The sequence below is a fragment of the Clupea harengus genome, chromosome 19 (assembly GCF_900700415.2).
Source record: "Clupea harengus chromosome 19, Ch_v2.0.2, whole genome shotgun sequence".
NCBI classification, from domain to species: domain Eukaryota; kingdom Metazoa; phylum Chordata; class Actinopteri; order Clupeiformes; family Clupeidae; genus Clupea; species Clupea harengus.
In genome coordinates, this window is record NC_045170.1 from 8,072,830 (window position 1) to 8,097,829 (window position 25,000).

Below are 25,000 nucleotides of genomic sequence, written 5' to 3' on the forward strand. Positions count from 1 at the left end.
CTCTGGCTGCATGGTGGACCCTTCCCGGTTGAGGTGAAGTGGGCAGTTGGCAGCATAGGGGTTCAAGAAGTGGGCTGGTGGTCAGGTCTTGGACAAGGCTCTGGTTGGCAGGGCTGGTCAGCGCAGGGCAGGGAGAGGGGAAAAAAGCCAGAAGTCTCCCCCGCTCTCATAAGTTCCCACCTCTCTGAGCAATCCACCTCACGTCCTAGAAGTCTGATTTTAAATGTGAAATGTGTTCATACAAAACAGAGGTCTTGCTTTCTTATAAATGATGGAGAATATCTCGGTCAATTCCAATAGTGGAGACATTTGTGGCAGCGTCGTGAGACTGATGAGACCGTCTGTGAGACTGATGAGACTGTCTGTGCCTCTGACTCCTGCAGGTGCCCTTGGGAGTGAGTGAGAGGCAGCTGGGGCTGAGCAGACACGGACCAGGTGGACAGCATGGCCTTAGCAGGGTGTCCTGACTTCTTCCTCCACCAGACCAACTACCAGGTAACTACCAAGTCACCGCTAACCACAACAATAAGGTTCAAGTGTCACTTGGCTGTGCATCCACAATCTACTACAACCACCAAAGTTGCACAACTGTCATGTCACAAACCCTTAATTTAGTGGCGTGCACACGCACAAGCGCACACACACTCTCACACACACACACACACACACACACACACACACACACACACACACACACACACACACACACACACACCCACCCCCCAATGGCCCCATGCTGCACTCACACTGGAAAGGAATTTCATTTCTCCCTGACCTCCACTCTGCACTCAAAAATACAAACACCTTCAGTCAGTCAGCCATTTGTGGTTGGTCAGCTACAGTACGGTGGCCATAGCGACCCCTCAGGGGTTGTGGTATGTTCACATGCCTGAGCATCTCCACGGTGCTGCTATGGCGCTGCACAGCTGTCATGTTGACATGTGAAGGGCTGGCAGCTGCTATTAATACGCACAGAGCGCTCCGTCAGCCTGTTGGCTGGCTGCTCTCTCTTACTCTCTCTCTGTCTCTCTCTCATTCTCTTTATCTCTGCTTATCTCTCTAAGTCTTTTTCTGTTCCTGTCTTTTTGCACACACTCTGTCTTTCTCTCTGTTCCTGTCTGTCCCCCTCTCTCTCTCTCTTTTGACGTCTTTGTCTTTGTCTCTGTCCCTGTGTCTGTCTGTCATGCCCACACACTCTCTCCCCCATCCCCATTGGCTCTCTCTCACTCTCTTTCATGCCTGCTCACTCTCCCTTTCTCTCTTTCCTTCCTTCCCTCCCTCTCTCTCCTCCTCTCCTACTCCCTCCCCCCTTATATTCTTTCTCACTCTGTACCCCCCTCCCTGTTCTTTCCCCCTCTCTCTTTCCCTGCCCTCTCTTTCTCGCTCTCCCCTCCCTCCCTCTCTGTCTCTCTCTCTCTTTCTCTCTCTCCCCCCCTCTCTCTCCCTCTCTCTCTCTCTCTCTCTCTCTCTCTCTCTCGTTCACTCGCTGTCTGTGCCACTCCCCAGTTCCCCCATTCTACTCACTGAGTCTCCAGAAACCAAACAGTTTTGAGGCAGCCCTTTTACAATAACAAATTTATATTGTGATCTAACTTGTGATCGGGGTGATGACTAACTGTGGGTGATATAGCCTAACTTCACTGTGTGTGTGTGTGTGTGTGTGTGTGTGTGTGTGTGTGTGTGTGTGTGCGTGCGCGTGCCAGCCAACCTCACATTTCAGAGGAAGAGTGGCTCCTCGGAGGAAATTCCACCACTTACAGGATTAACAAACCACTTGTTGCTCCTGTCATTATTGGCACTCTCTCTTATACACACTCATACATGCACACACACACTCACAAAGTTCCACTTCTGTGTACATACTGTGCTGCTGTAGTAACCCCGACTGAAAGGCAGGGGTGTGTGTGTGTTTTACGTCGCTGATGTTATTATTGTTGTTTATGGTTGCTGATTGAACATCGTCGTGGCTTTTGTATACATAAATAAGCCTGAGTGAGCGCTGACCTGGTTCTGTGCGGTTGGATGAGGGGAGCTGGGGGGTTCTGGGAGAGTGCCAGAGTCTCAGGGTCTCAGGCTGGAAGCCCGGCCCACCACTGCACATACACCCTGCTTGACTTACTCCGCGCGCACATACCCCGTTGCAGTTACACAGCATACCTTCCCTAATGCAACTCTGCTGTATGCACTGGCTCTATAGTACATGCATACTCGATGGGGTTTAAAGAGAATATAAACTCGGCTGCAGCACACACAACACACTACGTATCGCTATCCTGCAAGAGCATGAAGGAGAACACACATAAGCTATTGCATTCAGTGTTTTGGTTTCGTGAAACTCCCTATACCACTTCCAGAGAAAGTCAGTTAAAGGCAACCGCACCGTATAAATTTGACATTGTTGAAAGAAAAAAGGGAGGGGCAATTCGAGGCATAGAAATGATTCGCATCATCACTGGCATTGCGGGACTCGCATTGTCTGGCAGCACAAGCTGTTTCTTACTGGTGCGAATCAGGGCCCGGACTGGGAAAGGGATTAATGTGGAGGTGAGAGGTGAGGAAGAAGTCAGCGAGCGGCAAACATGAGCGCGCAGTCATTCGTTTGGCAGTTCCATAGCATCTGCTCGGATTCCCAGAATTCTGTTCCGCGGAATTCTTAACAGTCATTCTGGCTGCCTGGAAGGAGCGGCGCTGCTTTTTCCTGCCTGTGTGGTGCGGTCGCGCGCGCGAATCCAGCGGGTGCAGGATATTAGTGTTTTTTGGAAGGGGCTGCGCTGCGCTCTTTGCCTGCCTGCCCGCCCGAAGGAAGGATAGCACAGGAGAGAGATAGATGTGGAGAGAAGAGAGTGAAGAGGAGAAAAGAGACTGAAAGGATGTTTTACATTTCTTTTTCTTTTTTTTTGAAGAGAGTATAAGAGGATGTGATTGTTCGAGGGAAGGGAGAGATGAAGCAGGAGATATGGAAGGAAGGGAGAGAGTTTAAGAGGAGGTGAAGCAGGAGAGGTTAAGGGAAGGGAGAGGGTTTAAGAGGAGGTGAAGCAGGAGAGGTTAAGGGAAGGGAGAGGGTTTAAGAGGAGGTGAAGCAGGAGAGGTGAAGGGAGAGAGTTTAAGAGGAGGTGAAGCAGGAGAGGTTAAGGGAAGGGAGAGGGTTTAAGAGGAGGTGAAGCAGGAGAGGTTAAGGGAAGGGAGAGGGTTTAAGAGGAGGTGAAGCAGGAGAGGTTAAGGGAAGGGAGAGGGTTTAAGAGGAGGTGAAGCAGGAGAGGTTAAGGGAAGGGAGAGGGTTTAAGAGGAGGTGAAGCAGGAGAGGTTAAGGGAAGGGAGAGGGTTTAAGAGGAGGTGAAGCAGGAGAGGTTAAGGGAAGGGAGAGGGTTTAAGAGGAGGTGAAGCAGGAGAGGTTAAGGGAAGGGAGAGGGTTTAAGAGGAGGTGAAGCAGGAGAGGTTAAGGGAGGGAGAGGAGAGGGTTTAAGAGGAGGTGAAGCAGGAGAGGTTAAGGAAGGGAGAGGGTTTAAGAGGAGGTGAAGCAGGAGAGGTTAAGGGAAGGAGAGGGTTTAAGAGGAGGTGAAGCAGGAGAGGTTAAGGGAAGGGAGAGGGTTTAAGAGGAGGTGAAGCAGGAGAGGTTAAGGAAGGGAGAGGGTTTAAGAGGAGGTGAAGCAGGAGAGGTTAAGGGAAGGGAGAGGGTTTAAGAGGAGGTGAAGCAGGAGAGGTTAAGGGAAGGGAGAGGGTTTAAGAGGAGGTGAAGCAGGAGAGGTTGAGGGAAGGGAGAGGGTTTAAGAGGAGGTGAAGCAGGAGAGGTTAAGGGAAGGGAGAGGGTTTAAGAGGAGGTGAAGCAGGAGAGGTTAAGGGAAGGGAGAGGGTTTAAGAGGAGGTGAAGCAGGAGAGGTTAAGGGAAGGGAGAGGGTTTAAGAGGAGGTGAAGCAGGAGAGGTTAAGGGAAGGGAGAGGGTTTAAGAGGAGGTGAAGCAGGAGAGGTGAAGGGAAGGAGTGAAGGAGGAGTGCAGTAGAAGGTTGGTGCAGGAGACGGAATGATTTCGAGGAGAAGTGGAATGGGCGTGAGCACTAAGAAGGAGGAATGACAACAGAGGCTCAGCTTTACTGAGATGCTTTTTTTCCTCTCACTAGCCCCCCGTGTGAGTGATTGTGTGTGTGTGAGTGATTGTGTGTGTGTGAGTGATTGTGTGTGTGAGTGATTGTGTGTGTGTGTGAGTGATTGTGAGTGTGTGCGTGTGCGTCCCCATATGCATGTGCATGTATTTACTATGTATTATGAGTACTCAAGCATGTTTATGTGTGCATATGTGTGTGCAGGCATGTGTGTATGGTTAAGCTAATCCGACATCTAATGTCTGATCTTGACATGTCAGAATAAATCAGGCCTGTGCTTCCTGTCTGTGTCTATCCTAGTGTATCCTGTCTAGTTGTGTGTGTGTGAGTATACATCTGTTTGTGTGTAACTCTTGTGCTTATAACTGTTTCTTTGTGTGTGTGTGTTTGTGTGTGTGTGTGAGAGAGTACATACAGATCTATTTGTGTGTAACCCTTGTGCTCATACCTGTGTGTGTGTGTGTAAGGGGGGGTTGATATAGCCCCTTTGTACCTTAGTGCATGTTTTGCTTGTTTGTTTGTTTATCTATACTGTGTGTGTGTGTGTGTGTGTGTGTGTGTGTGTGTGTGTGTGTGTGTGTGTGTGTGTGTTTCTTTATGCACGTGTGTATTCCCACACAAAGTGGCTGCCCTGTGTGAGTGTGTCGAAACAGCAGAGGTAATTTATAGCGTGTGAGGTCAGAGGTGGGCTGGCTACTGATTTGTCTTCTTTCTTTGTGGTGAGCGTAGACGACCTGGGTCACATGACCTGGGTCACATGACTGAGCATTCTAGGAACTGGCACTCCTGACTGACAGGGAGGATCAGCTGGAGGCTTAAGGTTTACATAATGGCCTCTGAGTCTGGAATGCACCCAAGGAGCGCGCTCACACACACACACACACACACACACACACAGAGCAGGACACATGCACTTAGACACGTACACCTCATAGATAGTGCGCACATAAATACCGGCCCACACTGTAAATATTCACACTCCCAAACACATACATATTATAATACACCCTCATACAAGTCAATGAAACATCCTAATTGATAGGATCAAAATCGATAATCAATAATCCACACTAGTTTGTCACAGTTGTCTGAGGGTGATCTACTTTGTGTGTTAGAGGGTTGGTTGTTTTTCAGGTAGTCTGTTATAGCTGTGGTGTTTTTATGTAGGTGAACTGCACGCGCTCTGTGGTGTGCTGATAATCCTCTTGTGTATAAATGCGGTTACGTTCTTGAGTAAGTGTGAATTAATGTGTTATAAGACACACAGATTTGTGGGAAATGGGGTTTACTTGATTTGTTTTTGTAGTTTGTTTTCTCTCCTGTTGCTGACAAGTTGTGACAAGTTGTGTAATTGTAGCTGTAGGTGATGGTTCCATTGCCGTGATATCTTAAAAAACTGCAGGTTGTCCCTGGCGTGTGTGTGTGTGTGTGTGTGTGTGTGTGTGTGTGTGTGTGTGTGTGTGTGTGTGTGTGTGTGTGTGTGTGTGTGTGTGTGTGTGTGTGTGTGTGTGTGTGTGTGTGTGTGTGTGTGTGTGTTAAAGAGAGAGCAGTAGGGCAGTAGTGTGTGTGTGTGTGTGCGTGTGTTAAAGAGAGAGCAGGAGGGCAGGTGTGTGTGTGAGTGAGTGTGTGTGTGTTAAAGAGAGAGCAGTAGGGCAGTAGTGTGTGTGTGTTTGTGAGTGTGTGTGTGTGTTAAAGAGAGAGCAGGAGGGCAGGTGTGTGTGTGAGTGAGTGTGTGTGTGTTAAAGAAAGAGCAGTAGGGCAGTAGTGTGTGTGTGTTTGTGAGTGTGTGTGTGTGTTAAAGAGAGAGCAGTAGGGCAGTAGTGTGTGTGTGTTTGTGAGTGTGTGTGTTAAAGAGAGGGCAGTAGTGTGTGTGTGTGTGTGTGTGTATGTGTTAAAGAGAGGGCAGTAGTGTGTGTTTGCCATAAGGGCTTTGCAGTGGGTTACGCTGTATAAGCCATTAGAGCTGCCTCTTCTCAGAGCTGAGCTGTAAATTTCATTCGGCCAGTTTTATAGATGTTTTCAGAGGGGAAAGAACGAGGGAGGAGGGAGAGGGGAGAGGAGAGACTTCTGGCAGAGTCCAGTTCCTGGAAGCTCCACTTCCTTGTTCTCGCCTTTCGTAGAAAACTGGAAATTGAAAATATGGTTTTATTTTTTATTTATTTTTTCCTCTGTGTGTGTCCCTCTTTGTCTCCCTTCTTGCCTGTCAGAGCTGCTTTAAATTAGGCCACATTTTTTTTAGGAGTTTAGTGTGACTGACTGACTGCACGTAAGTGTGTGTGTGTGTGTGTGAGTGTGAGAGAGAGAGGGAATGTGTGTGTGTGAAAGAGCATGTGTGTGTAAGAGAGCATGTGTGTGTGAGAGCATGTGTAAAAAGGACTGATGGATGTGTCACTGCGTACGGACAGGCTGTGTGGACTCGAGTAGAGTCGAGTTTGTCCGTGAGCAGATTAGGACCTGATCTGGTTTGGAGAGGCGCTGTCGACCCGTGTGTCAGCAGTGGCCTCAGTGTGTTGGCCTCAGTGTGTGTGTGTGTGTGTGTGTGTGTGTCAGCAGTGGCCTCAGTGTGTGTGTGTGTGTGTGTGTCAGCAGCACCCCGCCACTAATCTATGCGTTAAACTGCGCTGAGGTCAGTGGGGAGGAGGTCAGAGGGCAGCGCTTGTTTCTGTACACACTGACACACACACACACAAAAACACCACAAACACACACACACACAAAAACACCACAAACACAAGCACATAATCTCAATTTGGTGTTAAAGGTGTGTGACGAGTGGTGGTGGTGGTGGTGGTAGGTGGGCAAATGTAGATTAAGTTTAATGCCTGTAAAGAAAGAAACGTGTCGTCATAATCTATGGTATCAAAAAGGACATTTCATGGTTCAGTGTTCGATGTGTCAGTGTCTTTATTTCAAATGATAATTTTAGGTAATGTCTGAGCCATCACCAAGAGCTCTGTTATGTTATGTAAAGCATACTTTGAAGTTTGTTCAGGTTTGGTATCAAAGAGTCTGTAGTCGACTGAAGTCAACTGGAGTCTCAGGATATGGTGTTAAGCCGTTATAAAGAAATTTGAAGAAACTCTGCGAGCTGAAGTTAGAAAAATGTAGTGGAAAACCCAAAAAGCTGAAAGCCCCTGATGAGCTTTACTGAAAGGTCACTTCCTTAAGGGACAGAGGGAAATCCAGTGCAGTGCTTGCTCAGCATCTGACCGAGTCATCTGGCACGCAACGACCACAGCAAGAAGTCTTGTACGAATTGCTCTTGTGGGGTGTGTTGCAGTGAAGAAAACCAATCTTGCGGAAAGGCAACAAGTGGAAAAGATTGCAGTAGGTGAACCCTCCTTAAGCTAGAACACGGAACCGATGGAGGGAGAGAATCCAAATCGGAATTCTTTTGGCTTGTGAAGACATTCGTACGCCAGAGAAAGAGGAGGGCGAGAGACTCCTGGGTGTATCCTCCTGTGAGAAACTGTGGTGACTCAGGGGTGATTCTGGGCACGTTTAAGCTGACTGACTGGTTCAAACGTACAGAGCACTGAGTGCCAAGATCACGTCAAGCCCTTGTGATGAAGCGTGGTGTGTCTCGCGGAGAATCGCTGATCGGTAAAGACTGGGGGTTTCAGCCCAATGCTTATGATGCCACACACACACACACACACACACACACACACACTGCGAACACACTGCGAACATACTGCGAACACACTCTTTTAGACAATAAGTCCTACTTGGAGTGGTAGTCTCCAGATGGAACACTTACAGCATTAGACCCGCCACCTCAGAGCAACGACCTCAACATAATTGGAGCTGTGTGGGATCGCTTGGACGAGCAAGAGAACAAACAGGAGCCAGAGGCAAAAGAAGAGTTATGGCGAATTCTACATGCAGTTCGGAGGAATTCACCACAGGACACAGCAGGCACCAAACCACTTCAGTTATGCATTCTAAGAAAGGCCACATGAAATGCTGTGTGAAAAGCACACATCATTTTTATTGTTTTTTTTATTTTATTTCTGTTCACCTAAATATGTTTTTTGTCAAGTACATAACTACGCTGATCTGCAAACCGCTTGAAATACGGTCCAACGTGGCTTTTTGCAAAGCAGTGTTTCTCTGCACCTCAGCTTCCAGTGCTGTTTGTGTGTTTGGTGTTGTCTTTGTGTATCTGTCTGTTTGTGAGCCTGTGTCTTTGTGTGCTGTGTTTTGTATATGTGCACACACACACACACACACATTTCTGTGCAGTGTTTGTGCATGCCTGTGCGGTTTGTAAGTAATGTTATCAGTGATTAGGTTCTGTGTTGAAAAGATGTAGACCCAAGTTGGGTCCAGGTGCAGGACACCATGTCAAATCCAAAGAAAACACAAATCGAAATCTCAGAATACTTCATCTCAGGCAGTGCTGCAAATTGTCCTGTTTCTCATCAGGCCGTGTGTGTGTGTGTGTGACGCTCGCTCTGTCACATGTCCTCCTCGCCTGTTGGATAAATGGTGTGTATATAAAAGGCTATTTGGAGGAGTTTAAAGCAGGGGTCTTCAACCGGGGGTCCGCGACCCCCAGGGGGTCCGCGGAGGTACTGCAGGGGGTCCGCCAAATTATTTCATCTGAAACAGATCGTAACAATTGCTTTCTATTCGTTTATAAAATAATACATAGGCTACCCATGAATCTTCACGCGATCATTTGATTACCATGGCAACATATGCACTTTTAGCTACATTTAGCCATAGATATATATAAAGGCTTTATATGTGTGTATGCATTTAGCTATCTGGTGCCAAAACACGTTACCTGCCATAACCATACAATTTAAAAGTTTTGTAATTTCTCGGAACAAAAGCTCCACGTCATACAGCACTGATGGCGGTTCAGATGATCTACCTTCAGAGGATGCCAACATGCCTTAATACCCAAAAACGCAAACTGTAGAAAACACGTAAATATTCAAATAATTATCTGAAGTTTGGCTTCACCTACAAAGAGACCGATGGTGACAAACTACCAGTGTGCGTGGTTTGCTCTCCCGTGCTATCAAACAAAACTATGAAGCCATCAAAGCTGCAACGACACTTAGACTTAGAGACAACCCATGCTCACTTGAAAGAAACAAACATTTAATATTTCCCGTTTAAAATCTTTTGAGGGCCAGCAGACAATCAGCCACAGTTGGCGAGCTAGCTTTAAAACCCTCTTATCAAGTTGCATTACGTGTCGCTCAGACCAAAACGCCATACATAATTGCGGAAAGTTTAATATTGCCAGCAGCTAGTAATATGTGAAAAACGATGTTTGGGAAGGAGGAGTACGTGAAAAAAACTGAAAAGCATCCCTTTGCTTTTTTCCCCTTTCAATTGATGAATTGGCAGCTGATGTGAGGGCACAACTAGTTGCGAAACTCCCGAAAGCAGATTATTTTGCACTACAATTAGATGAATCCAGACATGTCAAACGACCCTCTGTTTTTAGCGTTTGTGTGGTTGTCTACCAAAATGAGATGCAGGAGGAATTTATATTCTGTAAGCAGCTGCATGGACGTACAAAAGAGTTCAGAGACTTTCAAAGTGATCGACAATTTTTTCCGTGAACATGGTATACCCTGGCCAAAATGTGTCGCGATGTGCACAGACGGTGCAAGAGCCATGTGTGACGCACTGAATGCTTCATAGGGAGAATCTTGTTGCCAAAGACATGAGTGATGAATTGTCAAACGTCAGGCCTCTCACTAGGTATGAGATATTTCATCCATACTTAAGCTTCTCAAGCTACTCAATTCTTTGTCCCCCCCTCATTGAATACAGAGTAATGGCTAACTGTAAGGGAGAAAAAAAGTTATGTTCAAACATGTGTAGGGGAGTGTGTTTGTGTGTTTGTGTGTGTGTGTGTGTGTGACTGACACTTAGTTCCAGATAAAATATATGAATATCAGGCCTAAATTTGGGGCGGCGGGGGTGGGGGTCCCTGCTCAGTGTCTCTCTCAGCCAAGGGGTCTTTGGGCTGAAAAAGGTTGAAGACCCCTGGTTTAAAGGGTATGAGTCTGGGTGTTTGTGCGCGTGTGTGAGATCTAAACTGGTTTTCTTAACTATGTTTTGTCTGTTCTTTCTCTCTCTCTCTGCAGGATAAGGTGGACCGCTCAGGCTCTCACCAACCTTCCAACCTCATTGGCACTGGTTTCCAGCCGTCTTCCAATCGGAACTCCCCCAGCCATCAGGGTAGGTACCCTAGGCTACCCTTAAGCCTAACCTGATTCCCCACAAACCCCCAATCCCCCCCCCCCCCCCCCCCCATCTCCTCATACCAACCACAGCGCTCAAGACCTGCCGCTCCTCACAGGGACACGGATAGCAGTGGGGCCTGAATAAGCCGACCCCACCTCACCTTTCTGTTCTTAGTATCCATAGCACAGCCCCTCCCAAAGCTGGCCCAAGGCAGCCGTTCCAGGCAGCTCTTAGAAGGCTTGGCTGATTTCGTGTGAAGAGTAAAGATGGCTGATGGCACGCACACACGCGCACACACACGCACACACACACACACACACACACACACACACACACACACACACACTCCTCAGGCCCTCTCCCGTTGGCCTCTTGTTGGCTGATGCTAGTCTGACCTCCGTCTCTGGGCTGTCTGCTGCAGACTGGCGTGCGCTCTTGAGTCTGTGATCAGACACACAGACAGTGTGAGATGAAAGACAACACCAAGGCAAACCGAGGGAGTTTAGGGCCTCTGACAGCTGCTTTATTTTGCTTTTGGCATCGTTCGTTTAGGGTGCGCTGTGTCTTAGGGACTTGCATGCAAACATTTAAAACATTTTCTCTCTTACTACCCTGTGTGTGTGAGCGTGTGTGTGAGCGTGTGTGTGAGCGTGTGTGTGAGCGTGTGTGTGTGTGTGTGTGTGTGTGTGTGTGTGTGTGTGTTGAGATACAGTGGTGTGGGGGGTGAACGGGATTATGTGTGTTTTCCTCTGAGATTGTGATGATTGAAATTAATGTATGTGCCTGTGTGTGTATTTTTGTGTCTACGTGTGCTGAAGGGGATTGTGGGAATGAAAGTGAATCTGTTAACATGTTTTAGTGAGATTGTTGTTGTGAATGTATATAAGTGGGTATGTGTTTGTTGTTTGTCTCCTAGGTTGAGATTGTTGTTGTTGTTGTTGTTGTTGTTGTTGGGGTGTGTGTGTGTATGTGTATGTAAATGCTGTTGGTGTATGTTATAGGATTCAAACAGATCCCAGAGTGCAAAGGCTGCTGCTCCTCCCCTGAGTCACATATACTCTGCTATACATACCGAGCACCGCTTTCCCAGAATCCTCTGTTTTTTTATGGGTGAATGGCGGCTCGGGCTGACTGTGTGTCTGCGCTCCAGATGCTGAGGTCACACACACACATACACACAGACACACACACAAACACACGTCTGCCTCAGCGCTTTCCTCTTCCTCCAACGCAGCACGATTTCCAAGAAAGCCCAGAGTTGGAGTTCCAAGCGGAACACCGTCTGGAATGCTGTAAATCTCGGAATTGGGTTTGTTCCGACAATGGAACTCCATATGCATCATCCAGCACATGGCCCAGCAGCACTAACAGACCAACACACTGGCATTCACTGCCTCTCTTAGACGCCAAAGCACACACACACACACACACACACACACACACACACACACACACACACACTTAGGCTGGTGACTGATCCTGATTATTAAGAGACACACTCACACATTGACGTGGGTGGCTTACTCTCAGATACAGATGCTGTATTGAAGATTTCTGTCGGTTGAACTCGCAAAAGTAATTGCTTCTGTATGATATTACTGATTGACTGCTGCAGTGAGGATGCCTGCTGGTCGTGTTAAGCTATTCCTGATTGCTCGGTATTGTGGCACGGTTGCTTTTGGCCTTGTTGCTGATTTTGTTGGCAGGATTGTAACGTTTGATAAGACCGTTGTGGTTGTTTGCCTGAGTATGGGGAGGTATTTTCCAACCCAATGAGCTTCAGTAAGTGTGGCTGCCTGTAGGGTCCGTGCTGATCTACCTGATTAGGTGTCATCAAGTGGGGTGCGAGTGTTTGTCAGGACAGGTAGTGTGAAACATGCTGCGGGGCAGGGGCGCCCACAAGATTCTCCTTCACGGTACACACACTGAAAGAAAGTTGTGTCAGAGGTGGGTGGTAGAGGGGTGGTGCAATGTTCAGTTCTTGTACACCAGCTGTTAAATGCAATTTGAGTTTTGGAACACTCTTGTCTTACATGTCTTAATGGCATAAACGTTGTCAATAAAAAGTCGATCACAAAAAAAGTAAAGAATGCACAACCTAAGTAGCAGCAGCTCATTTTTTGTAAACTTAGAGAAAGCATCTATTAACTAGTGAATGAAAGTGACTGGAGCATGGAACAGTATGTCAAGACTGCACTGTGAAACAAGCCACGTGTGGAAAAAAATCGGTTGATTTGTAACATTATCTTATTATACTACTTCATGCTCCAGACAAAGCATGATTTGGCATTCGTTTAGCTGTAGTTTTGAGTTAAGATCAGTTGTACATTTTCTTTTTTCTTTTCTATTTTTATGTCACTCAGATGCCAGCTAGTGAAGCTGCTAGCACTGACGGACGGCTAGCATCCACAGATTTTTAACAAATTTTGATAGAAAGAATAAAAGACGTTCAGATTAATACGCTTACTAAAAAGATCGCAAGCTCATTATGTGCACCAAGCATAACCCAACCCTGGTTTTAGACGCTGTCTTTAAAAGAATGAAACTCAGCCTGCCTTACAACGAAAGATCATCTCCTGGTCGCTGTTGCATCAAACTGCCTCAAAACTCTCTCTGAATCAATTTCAAAGTCTATAGTGTGTTTCAGGGAAAACTCTTAGGATGGTGCATAGATCAGCATTAGATCCCTACTGCATCATTGTGTTGCGCCAGCTCAAGTTCCAGCCCGACATCTACCAACTCCAGACTGGGCATCACCATGCTAACTCAGTGATGTTTAGGCTCCACTTTGCATTATAAAGTTCAATTAAGCTACATTGTTTTCTTTTTTTTTTTGTATTTTAAGCATTTTAACATCATTTCAATTTACTATCACGTTGCTATTTTCTGCCAATTCTAGCTTTAAGTCCGCTACTGCCTTCAATATGCCACCAGTCTAAACAAAACTGCAGACCTACACTGCTGGGGTACGATGGGGCAGACCTGCATTGCTGGGGTACGTGGGGCAGTGTGCATATTTTGCGCACAGGTGGGAGCGCCCCTGCTGTAGGGTGTGTGTGTGCTTTTGTGTGTTTATGCGTGTGTGTGTGTGAGATGGAGAGAATGATTGTGCACGTGTGGGGGAGAACAAGAGAGAAAGAGAAAGAGAGAGAGTGAGAGTGTGTGTGTGTGTGTGTGTGTCCTGAGGCAGCCAGTATAAGATCATTAATCTCTGAACTGTGTGTCGACAGCTCAACAGCTCTAATATACCTGCACCCATTTGACAGGACACAAAGACAAATACACACACACACACACACAGAGACATATAGTCATGCAAACACAGCTGCCATGCCTGTCTGAACTGTCTTTTGGATAAGCACGGTTCATGATGGCTGGATCAGTGTCTGGTAGGTATTGCTCAAAACACAGCAGCTGATTGACGTGTACCACCATGGTTTTTCTTCTTCTTTAACCACCAGTTACTCTGTCTGGGCTGTGTACATAACTCATAAATCAACACATGAATTATTTGTTTTGTAAGAAGTAAGCTCATAAAAATAGATCTGAAATGCACTCCGGGCGGTGATGAGGTTGTAGGGGCTGACAGGGCGATAAACTGAGCAGTTGTGGCGGGGCAGTTGCATTCTTTTTTCACAGTATATGTCAGGCATACACAAATGTTTTCATTTCTGTGTGTGTAAACGGGATGATGCAGCTGTAGTCCGCAAACAACCCCAAACCCATCGTAGATAAGGAAAAGAGATCTCTGACGGCTTGAATAGGGATGTGTTGCACAGTTTACTGCTGCGACACAGATTCTTTATTTTGTGTGTATTGGTAGTTTGTGGATGGACTGTGTGCAGGGTTTTTTTTCTTTTCTTTTTTTCTTTCTCTTTTTTTTCTTTGCTGAGGTTCAGGCTGGATTGTGTGGTTGGCTGCTGGAGGCCAGATTGCTGAAGAGAAGGCATCCGCTCTCACACTGGACAGAATATTCCAGAAGGAACTCCAGGAATGTAAACGCTCCCTACATGCCCTCTTCAGGAATAAAAGCTACAGGCCACATGCTTCTCTGTCCAGCTCTGGCTGCTTTTCTCTGCTTCCCTGGCTGCTTTTCTCTGCTTCCCTGGCTCTTTTCTTCATGGCCGTTTTTGTCCCTTTGCCTGGAGCAACCATCTTTTTGTTTTGGACTTGCATCTCTCTGATTAAAAGGACTTGTTCTCACTCCCTACACACACTCTTTTTCTGTCTCACACTCCCATCTCTCACTCACTGTCTCTTATGGCTTACCATGCTGCTCAAGCCGTCAAGTCAAACTCACAGTTTCTCTCAAGCCATTTCAGTTTATACACGGGAAAAGATGTTAAATTCCTTGTGCTATTGGTCGGGGACTTTAAACACAGCAGCCAAACCTCTCACTGTAACATGCAGGGACTCATACCCAGCAACCTAGCCTAAGTATTCTTATACAACAGAGTGCATTACAACCATCATACGGATACTTAATAATAGTTAACAACAACAACAACAACAACAACAAAGACGTTGAGTCCCCCCCCCCGGCCCATGCTCACAGTGGTTTAGGACACGTGTCCATACAACAACAGATACACCTCAAGGTACCCCCCCAAGGTACACCTTGAAAAGATTTCACATGCATGCCTCACTGCCTATTTATCTCAACATCAATCTCAGGCTATCCAGGGTAAGGAGTTTAACCCCCTCAGTAGTACGAGCCTGGCTCAGGGCAAGGGGAGGGCTTGGATATGAGCCCAGGTTAGGGTAAGGGAAGAGGCTGGGACTGGGAGAGCCCCCCGGAATTATGAACCCGGATTAGCACCCAAACATCTTGCGGCAACAACAAGTTCACATAAAACAGGTGAACCCTTTGACGTTTGACTGAGGCCTTTGAGGTAGTTTGGCAAAGCTTGGCATTCTTATAATTTTACCCCTTCAAAAAATATTGATCCCATAGGGCTACATATGCTAGTATTAAGCACAAACTCTGCAACAATAATATGTAAGGATGTCATTATTATAACTTTTTGCTAAACATTTTTTAAATATATATATATTTTCAGAGGTATTGTAATAAAAAACGTGCCGTTTGTGGAGTAAGCCTTTTGAACTCTGAACATTGTACACTAGGGGTGTCACAATACCAAAAATTCAGTAGTCGGTACCAATACCAGTAAAATAACACGATTCTCGATGCCAATTTTCGATACCACGGTGAAAAAAATAAAAAGGATTTTCCATGTACTTGAACTTGAAACATGAACTTCTTTACTAAAATATTTGATAGTAAAATGTCATAAGACATAAAAAACATGTGCAATAGAGCATATCACCACATAATAAAGTGCAATTTATGGTCATAGTGCAACAACTAGTGTCCCCAGACACATTCCAGACTTCCAGGCATCTTTTCAAAAGGTACTGTGCAAAAACAAAACAGTGGATATAACAGTGCAGCCATTCAGCTAACAAGATGAACATGAGTTTGGGAAAATTGCATAATTTTTCACAGCATTTCACAACCCTAAAGACTAAAGCTTCTTAAAGGACGTATTAAATACAAAATAAATCAATGTTCAGTGTGGTCGCGGCCAAATTCCAGCTGTCACTCGCAAAGTGCCCACCATCTTAAGCATCATGTAACGTGTATTTCAGTATGACAGATTAAAAAAACAGAAAAGGTGCATTCTTTGGATGTTGTTAATATGAATCAAAACTCTCCTTGAATTCTTTAAACAAATCCGGATGACGGTCTTTCAGGTGCTTTGCTAAATTGGAAGTATTACCTCCTTTGGTCTGAAGAACACGGTAGCATTGTTTGGTAGGGTGACCAGACGTCCTCTTTTCGAGACCTAAAAAATGCGTCCGGCAGGGATTCCAAAAGCGTCCGGAATTTTCGGCCTCGTCGGATATTTGTGTTTCTCTGGGTCTTTCACAAACTAGTTATTACGTAGTTTTGGAAAGGGTATCTCGCTTACATTCCACCTTTTTGCGCGAGCTCTGACTGTAGAGAGGACTGTCATTGGTCAACCGCCTTCCCAGTGTTGCCAGATATGATAATTATCCTCCAAACTGAGCCTTTGATAAGATACGCCATTTCCAGTCTGGCAACACTGCGCACCTGGCCGCCTCCACTAGTTTCATCGTTTACAATAGTAAATGACATCTGCATGTGAAAAACAGCTGGTATCGGCGCTCACCGTGCTTACGGTACTTCCAAAAAATGGGCATCGTCGGTGTTTTGTTATTTTAGTACCGAAAGGTACCGTAAGTATCGGTTCTCGTGACATCCCTATTGTAGACACAAGTGTTACATGTAAAGAGGTATCTAAAGCATTCATCAGTTTCATGTAGTTTGGTTACTAAAGTACTAAAGTAACCAAACTAAGTTTGGAGTGACGTTGTTTCTTTTGAAAGTCAGTGGCCTGTATCATGCATATGGATGAGATAGGTGTTAGTTACAGGTAAGTCCCAACTTCCCACTGGCAAACGTAATGGCCCATCAGTCTGGAATGTCATTGAGGCCCTCTCTGCCCGCTACACAACACAATCATTTTGCAAAGTAAGTGTGAATTGTAGGAGAAGAAGAGAGAATAAAAGTTGCTAGAATGCTGTAGTCCAAATCTAAATATGCATTAGATCAAATTATAAGATTTATGGAAATGCTATTATCATGTTGCTGTGATAATGTGGCAATGCTATTATTGCATTGGTGTGATGATGTGGTGCGAAGACTGGATTCGAGATTCCGGACAAAACTGATCTCTTTTACTCACCGTCACCGTCACCGACGATGCCGCAGACCTCAGAGGGTTAAATGTACCCACACACACACACACACACACTGACTCTTTTTCACCGACGATGCCGCAGACCTCCGAGGGACCCATGCAGTCTGAGAGCGCCTCATAACTCGAATCCAATAGAGGAGTTGCGGTTGAGTTAGCTACAAACCCTCTAACACCTATCTCCACTGGTCTTGTGTGTCCTTGCTAACCTCGTTCCCTCGCTTTTGCTACAAGTTCCGCTTACTTAAGCTTCTTCCTTTCAAAGGCTTTCTCAACCAAAAGGGATTAGTTAACTCAGGGGTTTTCAACTGGTTTTGTCCCAGGGACCACCATTCTGACTAGAAAGTAATTCACGGCCCACTGATGTGCCTGCGCGCGCGTGTTTGTAACCGCCACCGCCACGCCCCCTCCCCCTGCACAGATATTCTGCCTATAACACTTAGATACTGTATGTGAAATTATCAGGGTAGATCACTAACCGCCGCCGCCACGCCCCCTCCCCCCACGCACATTTTCCGCCTGTAGCACTTGTCAGTGTAATTTCTTCACTGAATATGGCTCTACATCGGTATATCTCAGGCAATGCGACTTGGCCGCGGACCCCTGGTTGAAAACCCCTGAGTTAACTCAATAAAGTAAACCATGCGCTCACACACAGAATATAACACCATGTGTGGTCTCACAGCAGTCACAACAATACACTGTGGAACTTGCAAACAAAGCTGGTTATCATCTGCCTCCTCTCTACCAATGTAGTCTTACCCCCATGCTTTCCAACTGTCACCTAACCCTAACCCTGCTCTTCCACTCTGTTCCTGCCCATTGATATCCCTATGTTGTAAGGTGCCTTGTGCATGTTGAACCGTAACTTCAAACTTTCTGCATTATCTCTGAGAGTCTGCACATGCATGGAACGACAGCTGTATAACTCATCTCCTTCTACCTGAGGCCACAAACGTATCAATCACCTCTTGTAATGCGCCTTGTGCATGTTGAACCACTTCTCATGGATTCTACTTCTTTTCTGTTTACACCGTTGGAGCAGTGTTCTAGACTGCAGTGTTCTAGACTGCAGTGTTCTTGACTGCAGTATTCTAGACTGCAGTGTTCTTGACTGCAGTGTTCTTGACTGCAGTGTTCTAGACTGCAGTGTTCTAGACTGCAGTGTTCTAGACTGCAGTGTTCTTGACTGCAGTGTTCTTGACTGCAGTGTTCTTGACCGTTAGAGCAGTGTTCTAGACTGCAGTGTACTTGACCAGCGAAGCAGTGTTCTTGACTGCAGTGTTCTTGACTGCAGTGTTCCTGACTGCAGTGTTCTTGACTGCTGGAGCAGTGTTCGTGACGTTCGCTGGATCCTTAGACTTTGACAGTGATCTCCAGGCTGGTGTTTGAACACATTTGAACTCCACCGAGCTGGTCATTGGTAACTCTAAAATGAATTTTCCATACAGTGCCCAATTTCAATTTACCAGGCAAGATGGTCTTATCAATGCTATTGATAACCCTAACAATTAATTCTCTAAGCTCTTCAACCTGACCTCGGGTCACTCAACGTGGAACATGACATAAACATGTCATAAACCCGGTAACCAGGTTCCGTCCTGCAGCCTCTCACCACCAACAACTGATGCCCTTAATGACCTCCGTTGCCATAGTGAATGACAATGATGAAATGGTGCATCCAGCCATGATGCCAATCTGCAAATGCTGCCATGAAGTGGTGTAGTTAATTGTGTTCAAGCTCAACTGAATATACTCAAAATCTTTTCAGGGACCTGAAAGTAACTGAATGCCTTTCATAACAGACTGTGTGGCACCGATCCAAAGGCATTAGCCAGGTCCAAACTCATTTTGTTATCATTAAGCCAAGCACATTCAGTTACTCTCAAGCCAAATGCATTCTGTTTTTCTCATGCCAAACTCAATCGCTCAGTCTTAACCCAAAATCTCAGTTTCACTGTTTCTATCAATTAAAGTCGCTCTTTTTTTCTTACTTAAACTCTTTTACTCTGAATCTAAACAAACTCTTTAACTCTCTCTTTAAATTTTAACAAGCCCTTTTACTCTGAATCTAAACAAACTCTGTTTTCACCAGCCAAACTCACTCTGCCACTCTCAATCCAAATCAAGTCTTTTTTAATCCCAATCCAACACTGAGTGGTGTAGATTGACAGCAGATCTACAGCAGTGTTAGATTAAGATTTCTGTCACACTAACCCCATTTTGGGTATTTCACTTACTCTGTAAATTCCCTGGTACCAGCCTGTTCAGCAGACATTCATGTGAGGCTTACTCTTGTCACTACTGATATTTTCAACTTCATCAACATCTTCATCATTACTAAAGGAATTATTACATTTCCAACCACTGATCAACATTGTAAAGTGCAGTGAAGGTGAATTGGCACCATGTTCAGCCGCAGTCCCTTGGAGACATATAGTTCAGTGTAGGACCCCCCCCCCCCCCCCCCCCCGCATACACACACACACACACACACACACACACACACACACAATTGCAGCCTGTCACTGTGGTTACTATGAGGAAGGGGATATGAGGGTATGGGAGCGGTAGCCCCATGATTGCCCTTTATAGTTTCATAAGCCGATGTGGTGTGCATGTGTGATGAGTTTGATCTTTCCTTTGGTGTGGGGGTGTGTGTGTGTGTGGGGGTGGGGTGTCAGAGGGAGAAGAGAGCTGGTGAGAATATGTGTATGTACACTGTTTGTGTCCAAAACGTGAATTCAGCCATTTACCAGTTGTGTGTGTGTGTGTGTGTATGTATAAGAGAGAGGGTGAGTTTAAAGTGTGCAGATTTGAATGAAATTAGATGTTTTTGTGTAATGTCCAGAATTGCTTTTCTAACATGCAAAGTGCCATGTTAGGGGTGAGGTAAAAGAGTAACCCCCACATACACACACACACACACACACACACACACACACACACACACACATGCAAGTCTTAGAGCTGCGGAATGTAAGGAATGTGGTGTATGGCAGGGAAAGTATTGCCATGAAACTTCAGAGGGATTGTATGGGTGCGCTCTCTCTCACACACTCACACACACACACACACACACACACACACACACACTGCATGGTCCCACACATGCAGACAACATGCATTCCATTTAGCAAATTCCACAGGGTTCCACACACACACACACACACACACACACACACACACACACACACACACACAGTGTCCACATCATAATGTGTGATCCTGTGCATCCATCACAGCCACGAGGCAAAAACAGCAGCGCCACCCCAAGACAACCCTGAGCTTCACCTTCACCCTCAGTCTGACCCAGCTCTGTTTCCCTCTCTCGTGTTAAATCCTCCTCCATACTTTATCAGTAATTCCCATCTTAAGGCTACCAGGGCTTGCATCACTCCCGTTACCTGTCCTCGACCTCAGCAGCGATGTGTCACGCATGAATGGATCTCACGACATTGTTCCTGCCCTGAGGACGAGCACGGGTACCTGAGCCAGTGAACGGGTTTAGCCGGCCAGCGGGAGGCCAGTCTCTAGTGGTCCCTCTAGTGGCACAGTTTGCAATTACAGTGTAATGGCAGGAGAAAGAAGCTGCAGGGCATTTGGAGTCTCTCTCTCTCTCTCTCTCTGACACATGTTGTCTGTCTGTCTCTCATTCACTGTCTGCGTCTGTTTTTCTTTCATCTCTCTCTCTCTTTGCATTCTCACTCTCTCAATCTCCCTCTTTTTTTTTCCTTTCCGTCTCTCTCTGCCCAGAGGTTTCAAGCCTGAGAGTCAGCCAAGACCTCTCACACACATTCCCACAGGATCAAACGGCAACAATAACAACAAACACACTAATAGCTGGTGTTGCGAAACCATAGAATATATTTTTTTTCTATGTCAGTGTCTCTGTGTGTGTCTGTGCATCAGAGAGAGAGTGAGAAACAGAGATAGAACTCTGACCGCATGTGATTGCATCACCCTAAAAGAGCTTAAATGGGACTGGCCTGAAGAATACACAACATGCACATGCTTCGCATGCCTCCCCTATCCATATATCAAATGTTTAGTGATTATTCACACTGATGGATAGAACACTAAGAAGCAGAGATTGTAGAGAGGTTCAGTGAGTTGAACTTGTTGAATTGAAGCTGTTGTGTCCACTGATGAAGCTGTTGTGTCCACTGTCAAACGATTAAAATATTTAATTTTTATCTATCCTAAATGTCCCTTCATTTATTTTTTTCCCATCGTTTTAATGCTCTTATTAACATGGAAAAGTGGATTGGCTTGCTTTATGCAAATGTTTTATTTTATTGAAAAACAACATTGCCAAAATAAAATTATAAAGTGCACATTTCAGGTAAACAAGGATTTAGCCTATAGTGCAGTTAAACCATGGCTTAATATAAAAAAAAATTCAAGTTTGCTGGGAACATAGCTGTCAGGCCTCTATTTTCAGAAACAATGAACCGTAACAGTTAGGTAACCAATAAAAGGTAAGCCTACTACTTCTTTGCTTTCAGCCAGCTACTCAAAAAGACAAGCCTGTTGACATTTTCAGTGAAACACAACTTTTAAAAGTAACTTTTCAGAAGCTTTTTTTATCATCCATTTCGCCGTATCGCGCTCACATTCACTCAAACCGTAACGTTAGCCTACTATTATTGGCCGGCTTCCAAGCCCAAACGGCGTGCCTATTGTTTTGCTTCAGGTCTAGCTAGATCCGGCGTGGTGCTGTAGTTTTTCTAAGGTTACTAGTTGTTGCAACAGCATTTGAAAAAAAAATCGTTAAAATGGGTTTGCGTTAACGCCGTTAATAACGCGTTAAACTGACAGCACTATATAGTTAAAAAATTAAGTTTTCTAATACAATAATAACTAGCTTTGTGCAGACACCCCTGAGGTTGCATCCTCGCAGGCCTTTTAGAAACGGATTATCTTTAGCAGAGTAGCAGAGTAGACTTCACCCCCATGTACATACACAATCACTAGGAGCCCTGATGAGTGTTTTTATTGTTACTTCTGGCACTGGAAAAAATGATGGAACATGAAGTAAAAAGACTCTCTCTCTCTCCTTCCCTCCCTCTTTCTCTCTCTCCCTCTCTCTCCAGATGATGATGTGGACCTCGAGGCCCTGGTGAATGATATGAACTCCTCTTTTGAGAGTCTGTACTCCCACACAGACTCCTCCCCTCTCCTGCACAATGGCCACGCCCACCTGCAGGGTCCCTGTGTTAATCGTGGACAGGCCCCGCCTCCCCAGCGCCACACACCCCGCTCGCCAGGACAGAGACTCCGCCGCTCCCAGCCCATCCATGTGCACGCCGTCAGGTAAACACGCACGCACACACGCACACACACACACACACACACACACACACACACACACACACTTGCCAGGAGAGAGACTCCGCTGCTCCCAGCCCATCCATGTGTAAGCAGTCAGGTAAACACAAATGCTCACATTTATACGTATTTGCACACAGACACAAACGTATCCATATGATTGCACACAGTGTGCCTATGAGGTTTATTAAAAACATACAAAGTTGACACGTGTGCAGAAACATATTGTACATCAACTTTTCTACCCATATTTGCACATTCTTATGCTGGCAGAGGTAGTTATGGGAAGAAACGGATATGAACGCACATAGTACATATGCATGTTAGAAAGGACCAAACACGTTTTACTCGCCACACCTGCAAACACTGACATGCACATGCAGACAAGCCGATATTCTCAAAACTCAGTTCATTCATTTTCTTTGGTGCGCGCGCACACACACACACACACACACACACACACACACACACACACACACACACACACACACACACACACACACACACACACACACACACACACACACACACACACACACACACACGGCACACACACGGCACACACATACACACACACACACACACACACACACACACACATTCTCCCACACATGTAGGTCAGAGGTTCCTCCACTCACACATTGGGTGTCAGGAGGTCCACTCATCCCTACTGCTGATGAGGAGTGATGGAGTCAGTGAAAGTTTGTCATAATTACCTCCTCTTCTCCTCTCCTCTCCTCTTATCGTTTCATCTCTGCGGTGATGAGGGTGTTGAACTCAGCGCTGACTCTCTCACAGGTTCACGCAGAGGTTTCGTCTCCATGGCGACGTGCTCAGCTCACCCCAGACTCTCTCAGATATGCTGTATAAAACAACTTTTTACCCCCCCCCCCCCCCCCATCACTGGCACTCCTTACACTATTCTCTGCTCTTCTGTTCTCTTTCTCCCTCAGGCCTTAACATGTTTGTTTCGTTCTGTTTCGCTTTGGCTTTTCCCAACCAACCCCTCTCTGTTGCTCTTTATCTGTCTTCCTCTTGTGATCACTCTCTTCCTCACATTTTCAGTGAGATTTGGGTTGACTGTCTGGTTTGTGTGTCGGAGAACCTCTCATCTCCGATCATTACGCACACCAGAGGGGAGTGTGAGTGTGTGTGAGTGTGTGTGTGTGTGTGAGTGTGTGAGTGTGTGTGTGAGAGTGTGTGTGTGTGTGTGTGTGTGTGTGTGTGTGTGTAAAGGGGGGGAGCAGACAGAGCTAATGAAAGGCAGCGGCAGATGTGGTGCTGTGGCAGAGCTGCCTGCAGTCAGTCGAACAGCATTACTCAAAAACGGTCATGAACCCATACATCTAACCCCAGCTGTGACACGCACAAACATGCACACACACACTCACACACGCACACACAGATGTCACTCCCACACGGTCATGAACCCACAACCGTAGCCCCCAACTGAGCTGCAGTCTTTTAATATTCTCTTTAAACTAGAATAGATTTCCATTCATGCAGCATCATTAGCAGAAATGCGCATACACTCGCACACATGCCTTCCCCGTCACGTCTGGGTTTCAGCCGAGCTGGTTGTCAGTGAGTCTCTCTAATCCTCTGGGGTGCGCTTGGCTGTGGAGATATTTTGACATGGCTGTCTTGTCTGTACATCAATAGGAGTGTTTTGAGCACGCCGCATGTTTGGGGGAGGAGAGGGTGAGTGGGGGAGGAGAGAGTGGGGGTGGGGTGTGTGGGGGGCTGGGTGGGTGGAGGTGTTCTCCCGTAGCCGCTGTGATGTTATTCCACCAAGTGGGGATCAACTCCAGGTCACCATCACAACAAGTTCCGCCATCTCAGCGATGCATGTTATAGCACACATTGACACTTGTGACACTTTGTCACATTCTGCATTCATACAGTCTGGTGTGAACTTGAGTATGAGGATGTTTTCAACTGGGTCATGACCGCTTAGTTACCTCAGACTTATAATGCCTAAAAATGAGACTTTACTAAAATGAGACTTTATTAGTCTCGATTATTACTGTGCTTTTAGGAGTACAGATTATTTTTTTCTGTTAAGAATGCTATGAGCAGAATACACAGTACCGCTCCATGTCTAGTAGCTATTTAGCACATGTCAAACTGGTCAAACTTACATTGATTGAGGAAATTAACTACTTTATCCATGTATGGACTCTCCATGCTGGTGGCATTTTTAGTGTATGTACTTTTTTTTTCCAAATATCCGCTTAAACTAACCATTTTATGACAAAACATCTGACTATCAATGCAAGATTTTATTTCAGAAGTCGTACCCTGCTTGTGTCTCCCTTAACGTTCTTTGTGTTTGAGAGTAACAGAGATCTGTGTGTGTTCATCGCCCCCTACAGGAGACTTCAGGAAGAAGAGCACCAGGTCAGGCCAGCCTCCCTGCCGGCCATCCCAAACCCTTTCCCTGAGCTGTGCAGTCCTACTGGATCACCTATACTCGACACCCTGCAGCAGAACCAGGCCTCAGACACACACGTAAGAAAACACATTCTCACACACACACACACACACTCACTCACTCACTCACTCACACAC

The 25,000-nt window shown here is 45.9% G+C and overlaps 1 protein-coding gene across 1 annotated transcript in view; it reads left to right on the forward strand.

Moving 5' to 3' along the window:
- Nucleotides 1–25,000, forward strand: part of grb10a (growth factor receptor-bound protein 10a) — a 123,792-nt gene that overhangs the window by 12,085 nt on the left and 86,707 nt on the right. The window contains exons 2-5 of the mRNA XM_031585681.2: nucleotides 384–495; nucleotides 10,214–10,307; nucleotides 22,195–22,414; nucleotides 24,805–24,940. Of these exons, the coding sequence (XP_031441541.1) occupies nucleotides 445–495; nucleotides 10,214–10,307; nucleotides 22,195–22,414; nucleotides 24,805–24,940 (501 nt within the window). The 5' untranslated portion in view covers nucleotides 384–444. The remainder of the gene's footprint in view (nucleotides 1–383; nucleotides 496–10,213; nucleotides 10,308–22,194; nucleotides 22,415–24,804; nucleotides 24,941–25,000) is intronic.